At 39.5% G+C, this 17,810-nt stretch overlaps 1 protein-coding gene across 6 annotated transcripts in view; it reads right to left on the bottom strand.

Annotated features, from left to right (window-relative positions):
* Window positions 1-5,911: 5,911 nt before the first annotated feature.
* The window catches only part of rbm26.S (RNA binding motif protein 26 S homeolog), a 51,118-nt gene continuing 39,219 nt past the window's right edge, over window positions 5,912-17,810 (bottom strand). For 5 of the 6 annotated variants that reach the window (XM_018247999.2, XM_018247998.2, XM_018247995.2 and 2 more), the window contains 4 exons: window positions 16,358-16,561; window positions 15,302-15,388; window positions 7,484-7,597; window positions 5,912-6,652 (listed from right to left, as the gene is read on the bottom strand). In XM_018247999.2, the coding sequence (XP_018103488.1) occupies window positions 6,560-6,652; window positions 7,484-7,597; window positions 15,302-15,388; window positions 16,358-16,561 (498 nt within the window). In that variant the 3' untranslated portion in view covers window positions 5,912-6,559. 6 annotated transcript variants of the gene reach the window in all.

Here is a 17,810-nt window from a genome sequence, read left to right as displayed (position 1 = left end):
GTACACGGTTTGGGAGAAATTTTGGTCTATTGTTCTAGGAAGATTTGGGCTAGGTTTTGCAGATTAGTTACAGTTGCACACCTACAATTAAAGACTCCCACAGATTATCTATTGGAGTGAGATCAAGGCTTTAATTGGGCCATTTAGCTTTTTGTTGTTGTAGAGCTAATCCAGAGCTACTGTGGCCTTGCGCATGGTATTGTCCTAAAGAAAGAAACTTTTACCCACCATGCAGTAATATTGGTACCTGTATGATGCCCCTCTGGTCCATACCTATATGTGATCCGTTGTTTCAGGCAGGTTATAAAATTGTCATCTACTGCTATACCATCTAAGCCAGTTCATAATGCATCAAATTATCGTGTAGTAAAAAAAAAAAAAACTGACACAAAGTATTTAGGTATTTGTTTATTGTTTGATAAAATAAAAAAATGTAAAATTGGAAAAAATGATATGCATGTGAGCATAACAAACCAACAATGTTCATTATAGTAAAATCTGGCCTTGACAATGTAATGCAGTATTTTATTATTACTTTTTAATTTAGTGAATTAGAGTGTCCAACATACTGAGCTGCATTACCAGATGCAGTTGTGGTATGGGTCAGGTTACACAACAACTTGACTGAAAGACCAAATGTATTTAGGCACCACAGAAAGTTAGGCATGCACTGCTACCGATGTATAAAATAATATATATATATATATATATAAATAATAGCAGCACACTTGCCCACTGGTCAGATAAGAAAAATATATGTTTGCATTTAGGGATATTATCCACTTAGGCCAGTAGTCAGGTTTTCTTACAATAGAACAGAAAAGTTTTTATTGTAAACATTTCCCCTGTGTATAATATATAGGGCATGGAGATAGCTATTAGACTAATAATTATGTAAAGTTACTACATCTAGTCGGAAGTACCTGCTTAACTAGGTTTGCCTAGGGTGTCTAATTAGGTTTTAATGAGGTACAAGGGCAAAGATCAGTTGCTGGAATCTTGTTATCAGAACCCAGAGAGGCCTGCAGTGTTAAACATCATAAGAAAGTTGAACTTGTCCTTGGCATACAAAAAAAATAATCTAGAAATACCCCTTGGCTTTTGTTATCCTGCTATGAGAGAAAACCTTGTAATTATTTATTATAACACGACGATTGTCTCTCCGCTATCTTTTGATTAGATAGATTTAAAATAACACCAGAAATAAAATAATTTAAATGCTGCATATTCTGCCCTACTTATTATGGCAGGGCACTTGCTATCAAACCTTTTTTTTTAGATTATTTATTGTCTAAAAAACCCAAAACAAACAAAGACTCATCTGCTCTGTGGACCCTTAGAAATGATGTACTCATGAGCTTGCAAAATATGGCTTGCTGAAATAATGTCTGCACGCAACCATGGCCTTGATTAGTCAACTCGCATACAAGTAAAAGAACTAGGTCTGATCATGTATAATGGAGAAGTTGTGATAATATAGATAAGTTATTTGGCTCACAGGGAAACTGTAAAGGGGAATGTGCAGTAGTATATAGTATATATGTTTTCTAAATAGGGCAGGGTCTGATTTAACTTATGAAACAGTTTTCCAAGCCCTGTAATTTATAGGATAATAATAAGAGGCTTATCCCTGCATTACCCTTGGAGAATAAATAAGTGCTGGCTAAGGGGAAGGCACATTATGAAGTGGTATAGGAGTCACTTACTGATGGAGCACTTGTCTTTTTTTTTTTACTAGTAAAATTACTTATGACATGATAATATTCAGGAATCTATAGTTAGTGTATAAAATACATGTACTAACATATTACATTATTTAGAAAAGTGGGGAGAATCGGCAATACTCTGTATAAAATGAACAAAATAAAGTAAAATTGCTTTAAAGGGGTGGTTCACCTTTCTGTTAACTTTTAGTATGTTATAGAATGGCCCATTCTAAGAAACTTTTCAGTTGGTTGTCTATTTATTTTTTATAGTTTTTTCATTATTTGTCTTTTTCTTGACTCTTTCCAGCTTTCAAATGGGGGTCACTGACCCCATCTTATTAAATATACTGTTCTGTAAATAAAAAAATAAAATAAACATTGTCCAACTGGGCCCTAACCACTCACCTATACTTGACATTATCTACAATATAACATACATTTTATTCTATTCACGATCAATACAACCCAAATTTTGACGATTTCATGAATTTTACCTAAATAGATTGTTACTTTTTACTTCCTTATTTAACTTGTCTGTCTAAAAATCTATTAACTACAATTAGCTACTCGTGAGTAAAGAAAAAGAAAGTAACTAGTAAATGAGTGTTGGCATAATCAGTAAACTACTGTAGGCATGGATTGTAAAAGAACTGTGGGGCTCATTTATAAACTTCGTCCAGGGCAGAATGATTCGCACTGTGAAAATATTTGCCCTGAGCACGGTTATATTTATAAAACAGGATAAGAGTGGTGTACTTAATGTGCAAACAGAATTGCAAATTTTTTTCACACTGCGCATGTCCATAAGAGCTTTTTAAATATGGCAAAAAATACAGATTGTGAATACTCTGTGCCCGAGTTACCCACACCTTTGCTGGCGGTGAAAAAATATTCCTAAAACAGTTTTGCAAATTGCGAATTTAAGGTACTGTCAATGCTATTTTCTCACACAACAACCTCGCACACTTGGCGCACTCTCGCAAACACCTCTCATTTGCGAAAATCCCTTCACAATGCGAATTCTCAAAAAACGGAAAGACTGGCACAGCAGTGGAATATTTTAACGTTCAGGAAAAAACATGGGCAATACAATCATCTGTGAATAAATATTCGCTGCGCAAACTTTAGAAATGTCCCCGTGTCTCTAAATGTAATTAATTTTGATTGTTAAAATGTTTAGCCTAAAGTACCTGCCAAACCTCATCACCTCAAGGTGGATAAAATCACTGAAAGATAAGATTGTTTGAACCCTGGGGAAACTATCAGATCCTTGCTGCTGTTAATGTATGTCGTCGGGACTAAGACCAGAGATCTGTCCGGTAGGCCCGTGTGTTTTCACTCCCCAATAAAGAAAAATTGCAGTCGAAATCTACTGCCTTTTGTCCTACACAACAAATTTTTCACAGATTGGCCCGTACACCGTATTGGCCAATAAACTGTAATGAGTTGCCTGCTTCTATAGCCTGTGTATGGCCAGCTTTAGAATGTAACCCTCTCACATGTAGGGAAAAAACAAGACTTGAATTTTTCCCCAGCATGATGTAAAATAACAAAAGGATGAAATTAACTGCAAACGGGGTGGTACAACCCAGCCATACCCAACCATAAATGCTTATTAAGTACACTATACATAAAAATGGTTTAAATATTCACCATCATTTACAGTTTCCCTTATGTTTACTTGACCACACGTTCTTACTAAAGGTTGCTTCACAATTAAAGCATCAACCGTAAAATTTATGATGAAGGTTTAGAGAAATTCGACATAATCAAGGCACTTCTTTGCATGAAATCCAATATGAACTTGATCTACAGTTTGAAGAAACAGCAGAAGAAAAAGAATGACCTGTAAAATAAATTCATAAATGAAAGAGTTATAAAAGCATTAACTCAGAAGGCACGTACAAAACCCCCCCAAAAAAACACAGAATTTCATGAATGTTAATATATTGTTAATATATTGTCCAAAAGTGCCCCCGCACTCATACTTCAATTGCCAGAGATGCACAATTAAAGGTTATAATATAGATTGATAAAGGATCAGCACACTCTGTAGTTTCTGAACTTATGCTCTTATGCCCTTTCTCAAAGATCCTCGAGAAACAGACGAAACATACATATTTACAGTTAGGTCCATAAATCTTTGGACGGAGACAACTTTTTTCTAATTTTGGTTTTGTACATTAGCACAATGAATTTTAAATAAACTCAGATGCAGACTTCAGCTTTAATTTAGTGGGTTGAACAAAGATTGCATAATTTTTTTTTTTAACAAAATAACTTCATGATGTCACTATGATGTCATTTGGCACATTTTTGTATTGCTAACACTATTTAAAGCTTGTATTGCACATTGGATGTTATCCTTGAAAAAGGTCCTTATAAGGGCCAGAACATTGGAACACTAATGTGTGTATATAAATAAGAATCAATGATTTCACAAAGGGCAGTAAGTGCTGGTCCAGTGATGATTCATTCCAGTACATATATACACATTTATTAACACTTTCATTAAAACATTGAACAAACTGACAGTTATCAAAGCAGATCAATGTGTCAGTATATCAGAACTGAATCAACTGCTTTGCTCTGCCAGATTTCTTTTCTGATTGGTTTGGAAAATACCCTTCTATGAGCAATTTTGAAATCAGGAATAATAATTCTTCATGTTACTATAACTCAGAAGTAACGCAGAGAAGATTTGTTCATGTATAAACACACACACACACAATATATACACAAGAACTTTTTAAAAACATTTAAATAATTTTGTCAGCACTAAAATGGAGTATTTACCTATGCTTCTCATTATTAAACAGTACATTACCTGTTATGATGTAACAGATGTCTGAAAATATTTTTTTCAATGTGAAGTCAACATGGTCTGCTTTTAGCTGAGAAGAAAAAAAAACATTTGAAAACATTTACTACATTTTAAGATGTCAAGCTTTGTTATATATGTAATATATTAACGGCCCTCCAACTAATAATACATTTTGTGTAGTGTAAGAAAATGCTAGACCAAGTTTTTTGTTTACATAATTTTTCTATAGCCTGTGAGTAAATATAGGTGTGCATCCTCCCAATTGCCACAACAGCTTTAAAATAGCACAGCAGGGTTGGTGGCTGCTTTCTCGGGCTACTAGATGACAGTAATCCCATGCCAAGAGCATGTGCAGTTGAGCCTGATCTTAAAGGGGACTCATCACCCAAAAAAATTATTTAAAATCCTATTTTATCACATTAGTCAAGGAAAATTAACTTTAATTAAACTATTTAAATTATTTGAATCTTGTTTCCCTTCAGTCTGGGAAAAAATAATTATAGCAAACATACAGGAGCCATTTTGCAGACACTGTTATTAAGGCAAGCCTTGCATCATTTTATAATCTTGTTTGATTACAAACCCGATGTCCATCCCCATGCCCTGGCTACACAATTCAATGGTGAAGAGAACCAGGGAATGTGGAGAGAGCAGTGACCTCTAGGAAGTGCTGAATGGAAAGTGAAAGAAATTGCCTGCCCCGCCTCTATGCCTAAGGCACAGACAATATTTAATTGACAGCTGAGCTTTTGAAATGAGCTCACAACAGCTAGGAATGCTTGAATAAAAAAAAACTGGATTTCATGTTTAATTTGAAAATTACTTTTTATACAGCTTTGTGTGTCTGGGCGACAGGTCCACTTTAAGCTGAGGACCTCAAGTGGTGTAAGATGGTACAGTTCTGCTGTACTACTTTTATTTATTATAAACAGGTATGGCAAACTTGACAGTACACAAGAGTCCAAATTGGTGCGGTTAGAGAGGGAGGAAACTTATAGTGGGTTCCTAGGGTTTTAAATAGGCTTTTGTTCTCCTATAACATGTATTCATCTAATATTTTCACTACAAATCAGGGAAGGTACATACATTTGTTTATGTATTTATGTGCATACGTGTGTGCCTTTGGTAATTGACCAGTGAATGATTGTGAGGTAGTTTGCAGTGATACTTTACTAAACATCTGCACGAATAAAGAAAAGTGGAAACCTCACTTTTACTCACCTTTTACTTTTTAAGACCAGATTAACATTTCCAAAAGGAAGAATTCTTCTCAGCGCACACAGGAGATGCAAAGCGGTTTCTCTCACAATTAGCACCGTATAGAGAAAGGCCATTTCCAGATGCACAGACTTGTTCAATAAATGATTCCATTACAATGACATCAGAGTGTAAAAATCTATTTTATGAATACATGGGGTAAGGTGGTTTTCCATTGGAATGGCTTTATTTTTTTTAATTTTTTTTTTATCTTTTACTCACTTTAGCTACAAACAAAATTGTATTGCGTTTTTTCTTTTATGTTTACTTTTTTAGACCATTCCACCGTTTATTTTTTTTTCAACATCTTAAAGTCACAGGGACTTAAATGCAAAGCAGTCATACAATGTTATTAAAACCCATACTTAAAATATGTACAAAAATGAACAAAAAGGCTACTACATAGTAAAGCCTATGCATAACAATATGTATTATGTACATAACATCAGAAAACCTTGTTTAGTACTCATCTACTTATGACTGAACATGTTCATAGCTATAAAGCAAACTTTCAATTTGTTATAAGGACACAAATTTGAATTTCAGTTGAAATTTCTTACATTTCAAAGAAACCAAAAAAAAAAAAATTCACATCTGGCAAACAGTGTGCAGGATAAAAACATTGCATATGTATATAGCATGATGCATTGTGCAATCATTAACTGAAATGACAAATCAGAAGGCTTTCAACCTAAGAGTCCACATCATTTCTTCACAAAAATACAGGAAGGCATGACCCAACAACTGATGCCCAGTGACCAGATAAGATAGCTCATCTCCTCCAAGAACGGGACTCATTATCATCCTCTTCTTCTTCATCATCATCTTGAAGCAAGGAGTCATCTACTATGGAGTCTTCCTGAAACTGAAAGAAAATATGTGTAGGTACAAATGAAAATAATAATAATATTATCAAAACCACCGGCAAACTTGTGTCAGTAAGATCTTTATAAATTTACGGATTCCAGTGAAATAAATAAAAACTGCAGGTTCCTAGGCAACACAGTGCCAAAGCAGTCCGGTATTCATACCAACTGCGCATGCGCCACAAAGCTCTGTAAATTGGCGAAGGGAAGAGGATGTGAAGAAGACCTAAGATGCAGAAGATGGAGAACTCCGCTGTGCTACTCTGCATAAATAAACAGATTATTCAGGGACACTTTTTGGAATAAGGTACTATGTGGGAAGGAAGCAGGGAGGGGGACTATCTAGGGAAGTAGATGGGGCTTTTTTTTATTGTGGGAAGGGGGTCTAGTTCTCCTTTAAGTGAGGAAAAAATGCAAAATCCAAAATACCCAGGAAGGCTGACTTGCTTCATATCATTACAAGACTCCTGTTTATAACCCAACTAACCCAAAAAGGATTGTGGCCTAGCACACCAGTGGGTGTGGTGTAATATAAGGCGTGTCATCGGTTGAACAGTGCTTTAAATTAAGTTTACCACATCTGGCCACTTAAAGAGAATCCTGTTACAAGGACTGCACTGATCCACAGCAATATTCTTATAATCTATGTGGAAAGATACCGTAAACCTTCATCAGTATGGATAATTTCACTGTACTGAGAAAACATAGAAAACAACTTTAAATAGTAATAATAATATTAAAATAAAGTAATTATGAAAAAAACACAAACTTGGGAAGCACATTATTTTACCAAAAATTAAGAATTTAGAAAATGTTTTGCATAAACTTACTTCTTCCTCTTCTTGATCAGCATCTTCTACTTCAGTACTAGATGCATTTGGCACTGGTTTGTTCCACGCTAGCTTTAAATCCTGCCCTTTGAATTGTGCCCCATGAACTGCAGCCTACAGAAATAGTACTTTAAGTTAGAAAGTATATAATCAATAGCCTTTAGACAAAGGCACATTGAGCAGTGAAAAAGAATGTTGTATAAATAGTCCCCATCATCATCACTTTCAACCAAAGACAGCAGCTATGTAGGGTAACTGCGGCAAAATGATGGGTCAGGGCGGGACAAGGAGAGGTTTTCAAACTATGGACAAGCTTTGAGCTTTAAATAGTCTCTGATTGAGCTTAATATAGCAGATATAAAAGTTAACTTTGAAAAAAAAAACCCCCCCAAAAAAACATATTTTTCGACTGGTTTGTTGGTCAATGATTCAAAAGGTGATTCCTTATTAGCTCATACAAGCCTGTATATATAAAATATATATATAATTTCTATTACAGCAGTTATATCTCTCACACATGTACAGAGAAATAAAGCAATGCAACACATACTCCTCACAGACCCCTCATAGTAACACAATTCCCAGAATAAAATGACAATATAGTACAGCCCTCTGTTTCAATTCAGGATGCCTGGGGACTTAATGAGCTACTATTTTACCCTGTCATGTCAATAACATTTACATTTAAAATGCAAGAGACATACCAATAAGGAAAAAAAAAAAAACAAAATCTGGTCTTCACCTTTCAGAACTGCCCAAGAAAAACAAATGTGTGTAGTAAACTTTTACAAGTATGATAGGAAGATTTTAGTACTTACCGTTAAATCCTTTACTCTCATCATACATTGGGGGACACAGGCACCGTAGGGATGAAGATCCTGTAGCTCGGAGAGTAGACCCAAATAGTTAAAGTTGACTCCTCCTCCTGTTCTGGGCTTATTGCCCTGCCTCATCCTACCCTCTCCAGTTTCTTACCGAAGAAGGAGAAGATCAGCCATAACACCCAAAACAGAGAAGGAGTCACCCACCCCTTAGAACTAAGCTCCCAATGGGGAGAACTGAAAAATACTGAGCACCGTAGTTGCTCGATCCTTAATTATGTACAGGGAGGGAAGGCCTGTGTCCCCCAATGTAGGATGAGAGAAAAGGACTTAACGGTAAGTACTAAAATCTTCCTTTCTCTCACCTAGATTGGGGGACACAGACACCGTGGGGTTGTCCCAAAGCAACCCGAGGACGGGAACTGTACCCCATATGAGGTGTTCAGAGTAGTACGTTCTGCAACACCTTCCTCACAAAGCTAGCTTCAGCTGATGCCTGGGTATGCAGCCTGTAGAAGCGAGTGAAGGTGTGGAGGGAGGACCAAGTAGCCACTCTACAGACCTGCTCTGCCAATGCCTGCTGACGAACGGCCCAGGAAGTACTGATGTAGCATATAGAGTGTGCTCTGACCTTGAAGGGAGGAGGTTTGCCCTTAAGAGCATAGGCCCTGATGATGGTGGAACGAATCCATTTGGCTACGGTCGACTTGTTGGCCTGGTCTCCCTTTTTGCGGCCTTCAGGAATAATGAAAAGCGAATTTGACTTCCTGATCTGTCATGTAGCCTCCAAATAGGTCTTGATTGCCCGTACAACATTCAGACTTAGACTTTAGACGCTTCTCTAGCGGATTCTTTGGTTCTGGGCAGAGTGATGGAACCACTATATCTTGGTTGAGATGAAACTCTGATACAACTTTTGGTAGAAACTCTGGTATAGGTCTCAAAACCACCTTGCCTTAATGCAGAATGGTAAATGGAGACTTACAGGATAAGGCTGCCAGTTCTGAAATGCGGCTGGCTGACGTGATCGCCAAGAGGAATACCACCTTCTGTGTGAAAGTGAGCAGTGGTACTGAATCTAGTGGTTCATCCCTCCTGTAGGGATGATAGAACAAGGTTCAGATCTCATGGGGGTAGTGGGTGTCAATAGGGAGGAACTATTCTGGTTGCTCCTTGTAGGAATGTCTTGATGTTGCAATTAAAGGCGAACTTTCTTTGGAAGAGAATGGAAAGTGCAGAGACCTGTACCTTCAGAGAGCTTAGGGCCAGTCCTTTAGCTGGACCCTCTTGAATAAAGGAGAGAATGTGCATTTCCTCTGCTTTTCTTGGGTCAGTATTTCTGGATTCGGACAATACAATGAAAGTTTTCCACACTCTGTAATAAATCTTAGCAGAGGACTTGCTTTCTGGCTCTTAGCATGGTGGGAATCGCCTCTTGTGGGGCGCCGTTAAAGCCAATGTATGTAAATTCGGGTGGACAATTGGTTGTTGAGTAAGTAGGTCTTCTCTCAGTGGTAGGTGCATGGGCATGTCTGCTGTCATGGTTACTAGGTCTGCGAACCACCTCCCCTTCGGGGCCAATAAGGTGCCACTAGAATGGTTTGATTGTGTTCTTTCTTTATCTTTTTGACGACTCTTGGCAGGAGGGCCAATGGGGGAAATACATAAGCTAGTGAGAATGCCCATGGAAGCACTAGGGCATCCACTGCCTAAGCCTGTGGGTCAATGCTTCTTGCAACGAACCTGGGGACTTTGTGGTTGTATCGAGATGCCATCAGGTCCACCTCTGGAGTCCCCCCGTTCGGCGACTATTAGTTGAAAAATCTCTGGATGTAAGCTCCACTCGCCCTGGTCTAGGGTTTGCCGGTTTATGTAATCCGCCATCCAATGGTCTACTCCTAGTAGATAGACGGCTGATATTGCTGGGACGTTCCTTTCTGCCCATGTTAGGATTCTTTTTGCCTCTGCCAGGGCTTCTTCTGGTGCCTCCTTGGTGGTTGATGTAGGTCACTGCTGTCACATTGTCTGATTGTACCCTCACTGCTTTTCCTCTTAGGGGCTCTTTCTAGTGCTCCAGTGAGTATAGAATTGCTCGGAGCTCTAGGTTGATTGGGAGAAGTCTCTCTGTCTGGTCCCAAAGACCCTGTACTGTCTTCTGCTCCAGCACTCCTCCCCACCACCCCCTGAGACTGGCATCTGTTGTTATCACAGTCCAGGAATGGTTCGGGAAGGGTCCAGGAATGGTTGGTGCCGAAGACAGACCGAATGGCAGTGCCACAAGTTGCCAATGTTTTCCTGCTGCATAGAACCTCAGAAATCTGCGATGGTTGGGGTGAATTGGTATGTGCAGGTATGCGTCCTTTATGTTGATCACCTTCATGAATTCTTTTCCCTCCATGGACATTAATACTGATTGGATGGATTCCATCATGAAATGGTAAGCCCTGACAAATCTGTTGAGAGTCTTTAGGTCTAGCACCAGTCTGTAGAACCCGTCCTTTTTGGGGACAATGAAGAGGTTTGAATACAACCCTTTCCTTTGCTCTGACTGTGGTACAGGCTGTATGACTCCTGTACTTGCCAGGTCTTGTACAATCTTTAGGAAGGCTTCCCGTTTGGATTTTCCGCTGGGAAGATGTCATATGAAAAATCCGTGAGGAGGCTGTTGGGGCAGGTCTATAAAATATCCCTGGGATATGATTTGGAGAACCCATTGGTCATGGACGAGATTCCGCCACACCTCCCGAAAGACGTCCACCTAGAAGTAAACCTCCAGGGGTGGGCACGCCTTCAGGCGGAAGTGGATTTGTCTTGAGGGGCTTTGGAGGGTCCCTTGGAGGAATTCCATGCAGACCCCTGCTTGTTGTGGTATCTCTGGCGAAACCCCATGCTGGACTTTTCCGTCTGTGGCTTTGACCTCTGTCCCTAGCAAAAAGGACGAATGAAGGGGCGTCTCTTAATTGGAGGCCTCTTAGGCTTGTTTTGAGGAAGTAGGGTGCTCTTACCCCCTGTGGCTTGAGATTTTATCTTGTCGAGTTCCACTCCAAATAATTGCTTTCCTAGGAACGGGACACTCACTAGCGATCTCTTAGAAGTGAAGTCTGCCGACCAGTTCTTAAGCCATAGGAATCTTTGTGCAGCTATGGATTGTACACACAAAGATTGGGACTATAAATCCCCACCCATGTGACCCCCAACACACAATTATATATGAATACTTCAAATGTATAAAAGGCAATATTTATTAGTCAACACTATGCCATGATCTCCAAATAAAAACAGTTAAAACCAAACTAAGCAGCGCTGCATGTACAAAGGGATCCCTTGTATGTATTATAGATGTAACCCAGCATGGGTAATAATTGAATATTGTGGTGAAAGAGTGGCGTGTCTGGAGCCACCTGTAGCGAAAGTTCCAAATTATCCGTTGCTGGTATACGGTTAATGATAACCGAATTATAAATAATGAAATATCCCAGGTGTCAAAGTGCCAGAGTCAATAAGTATCAATAAAGCACCCCTTTAGGGTAGGTTTCCTCTTGATAATAACCCCGTTCCATGTTCAAGGGTGAGGAGGGATTATGAGCGCCTGCCGTGCGGCCAAAACCCTGTAGCGCGCGCTATACAAGTGGGGATCCCCCTATACAGGTCCACAAGTGCCAGGACTGCCGCACACTGCTCATCACGGAACCGGAACGAAGACGCTGCCACACGTCTTTCTAAGGACTCACAGTCATTCACGGACTTCCGCATGGTCGGTAATATACTTTATTTTGGTTGAGCGGGGCTGCCCTGGGAAACATCCATATTTGTAGGACACCCCACGAAGGCGTCCTTTTGGTCATCCCATTTATTTCGTACCCACCCACAGGGTTTTGGCCGCACGGCAGGCGCTCATAATCCCTCCTCACCCTTGAACATGGAACGGGGTTATTATCAAGAGGAAACCTACCCTAAAGGGGTGCTTTATTGATACTTATTGACTCTGGCACTTTGACACCTGGGATATTTCATTATTTATAATTCGGTTATCATTAACCGTATACCAGCAACGGATAATTTGGAACTTTCGCTACAGGTGGCTCCAGACACGCCACTCTTTCACCACAATATTCAATTATTACCCATGCTGGGTTACATCTATAATACATACAAGGGATCCCTTTGTACATGCAGCGCTGCTTAGTTTGGTTTTAACTGTTTTTATTTGGAGATCATGGCATAGTGTTGACTAATAAATATTGCCTTTTATACATTTGAAGTATTCATATATAATTGTGTGTTGGGGGTCACATGGGTGGGGATTTATAGTCCCAATCTTTGTGTGTACATATGTTTAACTGTTGGAGGACACCCCAACCCATCTGCCCCCACATATACACCAACATATCGAATTGTGGTACCCACACTGCACTTATAGCTCGTTGTTGTTGTTCTATGCAGCTATGGATTGTGCTGAAGCTTTGGCAACCAGCTTAGCCGAGTCTAGCGCTGCGTCGCATATGTGGGCAGTAGCATCCGCCACTCGAGGGAGAAGGTGTCGTTGGATCCTCTGATCCCAGTAGCTGTGCCACGTGTTTCACCCAGACCTCCATCGCCTTTGCGACCCATGCAATAGCGAACATGGGTCTGAGGGCGGTCCCAGAGTCTCTGAAGATGGATTTTAGGAACCCTTCTAACCTCTTATCAATTGGATCCTTGAAGGATGCTGCATCCGCCACAGGGATAGTGGTAGTCTTAGACAGTCTGGAGACTGGTGGATCGACTTTAGGCGGGGAGGACCAAAGGTCTATGCAATCCTGTGAGAAGGGGTATGCCTGGGAGACCTGGGGTCTTCCATTGAGATTTGACAATCTCGTCTAATTGCTCATATGCTGGAAAAACACAGGAGCTCTTTTTCTGTCTCTTGAAAATGTTCTTTCCAGATTCTGTGGCTGAGGAGGTTTCCTCAATATTAAGGGTCTTAAGGACCACTTGTATCAATCCCTCCACTTCCCCCTGTGATCTGGGGGTATCTGGGTCTGGATCCTGTTCAGAATCACAGTCTGTTAGGACCTGTCCTTCCTCATCGGAGGAGGTGTTATGGTCCCCCTTGGGTCCTTGGGGGGAATCTGGGGGCCAATTAGAAGTATCTGGGGGTCTGCCCTGTGGCAGAAATGGGTTGGAAAGGTGCTCTAGGACTGTCCAAAGTTTCGGGAATGCTCTAATGGCGCTATACTCAAAATGGCAGCCGTGCTGGGAGGTGTATGTTCCCCCGTGTACCCGCTAGAGGAAGCAGAATGGCGACAGAAAGTGCGGAGAGAAGTAAGCCGCAAGGGGTGAGTCGGGTCCTGCAGCTTGGAATTGCCAGTGAGGCAAAAACTGATAAGGAAGTGGTGCGCCTTATATGGCGCTAGCTGCCGCGGGTTAGGATGCCAGGGAAGGGAGATGGCCTAAGCGTGCCACAGCGTGTCCGTGTCTTCTCTTCTGAGGACACAAAGAAACTGGAGAGGATAGGAGGAGGCAGGGGTGAAGCCCAGAGCAGGAGGAGGAGTCAACTTAAACTATTAGTGTCCACTCTCCGAGCTGCAGGATCTTCATCCCCACGGTGCCTGTGTCCTCCAATCTAGGTGAGAGAAAAACAGTTAAAGAAATTACATATACTAGGGTGGAATGGAAATTGTTATATGCAAAGTTTATATTTTAGGATACAAAAAGGGGTTGCTTGGAAATGCTATGCTCAAATTAAAGTGCATTATTATAACAAATTATTGTAACAGAAGTCGGAATTTTAGAAAGCATAACATATAGATGTGACATTTCAGATTTTTTTTTTTTTTTTACAATTTTACTTGTTACAAAAAAGGTTTCAACAATAACGTTTCACATCTTATAACAATCTTACTAGAATATAACTAGCTGTAGTAAATGAAAAGTTATTTTGCTTCTTACAAATTTTCAATTTCATGTGGCCAAAGAGAAGAAGAATTGGTTGCAGGGTTGTTTAAAGGAGATCTAAAATTGTGATCATACAGTGTTAGAGAGCTGTAGGCTGCAGAATGCTGGCAGTTGTGTACTCTGTCCATAGTAATGCAATATGAGACCCTACATTTAACTGGGTTGTTCACCTTCCAAAAGCTTTTTTCAGTTCAGTTGTTTTCAGACCATAAAAAATAAAGACTTTTTTATAGCTTGCAATGTTAGCAATTATTGTTATCAATAAGTGCTCCATTTAATGAAACTCATGGATTCTGCCTAAAAGGGACAAACATAAGAAACGTATTAACTAATTTAAATTACATCAACTAAGGTATCATTTAGAACAGTGTAGGCTAGGGCCAGACGAAGCATACCATTGCGGAATCTGCATAGGCGGAGAATTCTCTGTCCTGCTGCTCCTCTTTTCTTTTGAGGGCGGATTTCGGCATGTTAAGCAAAATGTGTTTCGGCACCGAAATCCGCTGCCTCTGTCTGCACTCGAGCGGAGATAATGCTTCCAGGTGGAGGCAGAGCAGGAGCAGAGAAGCAGTGGTGGAGCAGATTCGCAGTTGTCTGGCCCTAGCCTTGCAGAGTCTGTGACCCCATACCCCCCACCTAAGCTTCTTTAGAAAGACATAAGATGGTGAAAAAGGAAATTTTAAACTTCAGTATTAGAAACATGGTCACAAATAGAACATTGTTTAAAAAAGTATTACTGGTGAACTATCTCAAAACAACTGAATTAAAAAAAAAAACGTTGGAAGGTTAACAACCCCTTCAAAAGAGGTTTCGGATAAAAACCTTCATAGTAAAATGTACTACAATTAAAAGTCACAAAAACTGTGCCTTTTTTCAACAGCAATTGCAACTGGGGATCTATATTAGGGCGGTGTTACCTTAATATAAGGAATCATCTGTGTATTAAAAAACAAAACAAAGCCTAAACATATATGATGCAAGGAGCTACTCCTTTATAATGAGATGTAAATGTTAAATTGCTACTCAAGAAACATATATATTCAATGTAATTTGAACTTACAGCTTCTGCTTCTGCTCTAGTCTTGAATGTTATTATTGCATGAAGTGAAGAGTCGTCTATCTGGCAGTCTTCTATTTCACCAAAATGCTTTTATTTGAGGGGGGAAAAAAAACCAAATTAATGCACTTGCTTTAAAACTGATGCAAATGAAAGTCAGAAACTTACTTCCACTAACAAAATTCATCACAGTTGAAATAAATATCCTTAGGTGAGATAACCTACACAGAGTTTGCTGGGATACTGATTTTTGTTCACTATGAAAGGCAAAAACTTTAAGGTTTGAAATGTAAAAAGTGAAAAGATGTAGCTCAATATGTAGCTATTGTTCTGTCAGGCTTCTATTTTATTTTAAATGTTTATGTATCTTTCCATTCAGTCCTTCTCTTAATCTTCTAGGATCCAGATAGATGCTGAATGTTAAACTGGAGAGCTGCTAAACAAAAAGCGAAATCATTTAAAACAAATCACAAAAAAATTAAAACCAACTTAAAATTGGCATCGAATACTAAAAGTGAAGGCCTGGATCATACTAAAAGTGATGGCCTGGATAAAAGTGTGCTTGAAGGGAAACCTATATTAATTAGTTATGTATGGACAAAGGGCTCAGAGCACAATTTGCCCCATAAGAACCCAGCTGGTTGATGCAGTGCAATGGGACTTTAGGGGTCATTTTTTGTTGCTTGGGATATAAGTGCTAGAGCACCAAGGGGAGCAAGAGGCATGGCCCTCTTACGGAAACCTTACGCTGCAGGGAATGCTGCTCACTACACCAAACAGCAAAGAGCAGCACCTGCTACTCCCTAACTTGTGTGAAAGGTAAATGAAAGAAGAGACTGTGCTGGGGAGGAAGACCGAGGAAACTTCAAGGAACAAACTAGAGGGTGGGATTGTGCAGAATATGCACAAAGAGATAAAAGCTGGCATGAGACTGTTGGTACTAGTTAATGATAATTATAATAAATAGAACACACATTACTTATTTATAAACCATGATCATTATTAAATTATATCAGCAACACGGAGACAAAAAATTGCTTGTGTACTACTTTTACATACTGCAAAGTGGGGCAAAAGATATTCCCTGTCGCCTTCAGTAAAACCAGATATCTTTAAGGCTCTTGGGCGATGATCCACCACGGCATGTACAGATGCTCCTCTACCTCTGCCATGCAATACCCGACCTCTTCCCCTTATCACACCTCGTCCTCTCAAATGAACTCCTCGGCCACGCCCAGATGACAGAATGCCACGCTTTGCAGCCTTTGGGGATGCATAAATAAGAATATGATTTGCATACATTACTAATAAAAATAGTGAACACAGCTTTTAATAATTTAAATCTTTAGCACTAGCCTAAGACCGTTTAAAGTTAAAATAGGAGACACAGGTGACTTCAGGAATAAGCAAGAAAAATTGTGACTTTAAAGGAATTGTCATAGTTTCTATTTCTAAATTATACTGTTTACATTGCAAATAATTCACTCTACAATATAAAATGTAATTTCTGAACCAGCAAGTGTATATTTTTTTTTTAGTTGTAATATTTGTGTGTAGGCAGCCATCTCAGGTCATGTCATCTCAGGTCTGGTCATGTGCTTTCAGAAAGAGCCAGCACTTTAGGATGGAACGGCTTTCTGGCAGTTTTCTGCTTTTCTTCAGTTACTCAATGTAACTGAATTTGTCTCAGTGGGACCTGGATTTTACTATTAAGTGCTGTTCTTAGATCTACCAGGGAGCTGTTACCTGATGTTAGGGAGCTGTTTACTCTCCCATTGTTATTTTCAGTGCAGAATTCTGCTGGAGAAGTGCTAACTGATGCGTTCTGAAAAATACATTTTTTTTCCAATGACGGTATCCCTTTATAAAACTGTGTTTTTCTCTAAGATCTCTTACCAACAGTTGTGCAAGAATAAACACTTATTTTAGTATCCCTGGTATTTTCTGTTGAAAGACTTAGGGGCCAATTCATTAACTTTGAGTGAAGGGTTCGAAGTAAAAAAAACTTCAAATTTCAAAGTGTTTTTTGGGCTACTTCGAATCGAAGGATTCGAACTAAAAATCGTTTGCCTATTCGACCATTCGATAGTCGAAGTACTGTCTCTTTAAGAAAAAACTTCGACCCCCTAGTTTGCCACCTAAAAGCTACCGAACCCAATGTTAGCCTATGGGGAAGGTCCCCATAGGCTTGACTAAGTTTTTTTGGTCGAAGGATAATCCTTCGATCGTTGGATTAAAATCTTTTGAATCGTTCGATGCGAAGGATTATTCCTTCGATCATAGTTTTTGCGCAAAATTCTTCGACTTCGATATTCGAAGTCGAAGGATTTTCATTCCCAGTCGAATATCGAGGGTTAATTAACCCTCGATATTCGACCCTTGATGCATCTGCCCCTTAATGTATATAAAGGACAAAAAAAAGTATTGCTTTTGCTGCACACCAACACAAACAGATTTACAGAAAAAAAATACAATGCTCCTTACAATTAGGAATGGATGGGGAAAGTTACCA

This window comes from Xenopus laevis, chromosome 2S, assembly GCF_017654675.1.
Source record: "Xenopus laevis strain J_2021 chromosome 2S, Xenopus_laevis_v10.1, whole genome shotgun sequence".
Classification (NCBI taxonomy): Eukaryota; Metazoa; Chordata; class Amphibia; order Anura; family Pipidae; genus Xenopus; species Xenopus laevis.
The sequence above is the reverse complement of the archived record's forward strand: the minus strand, read 5'-3'. Positions and strand labels throughout refer to the sequence as shown.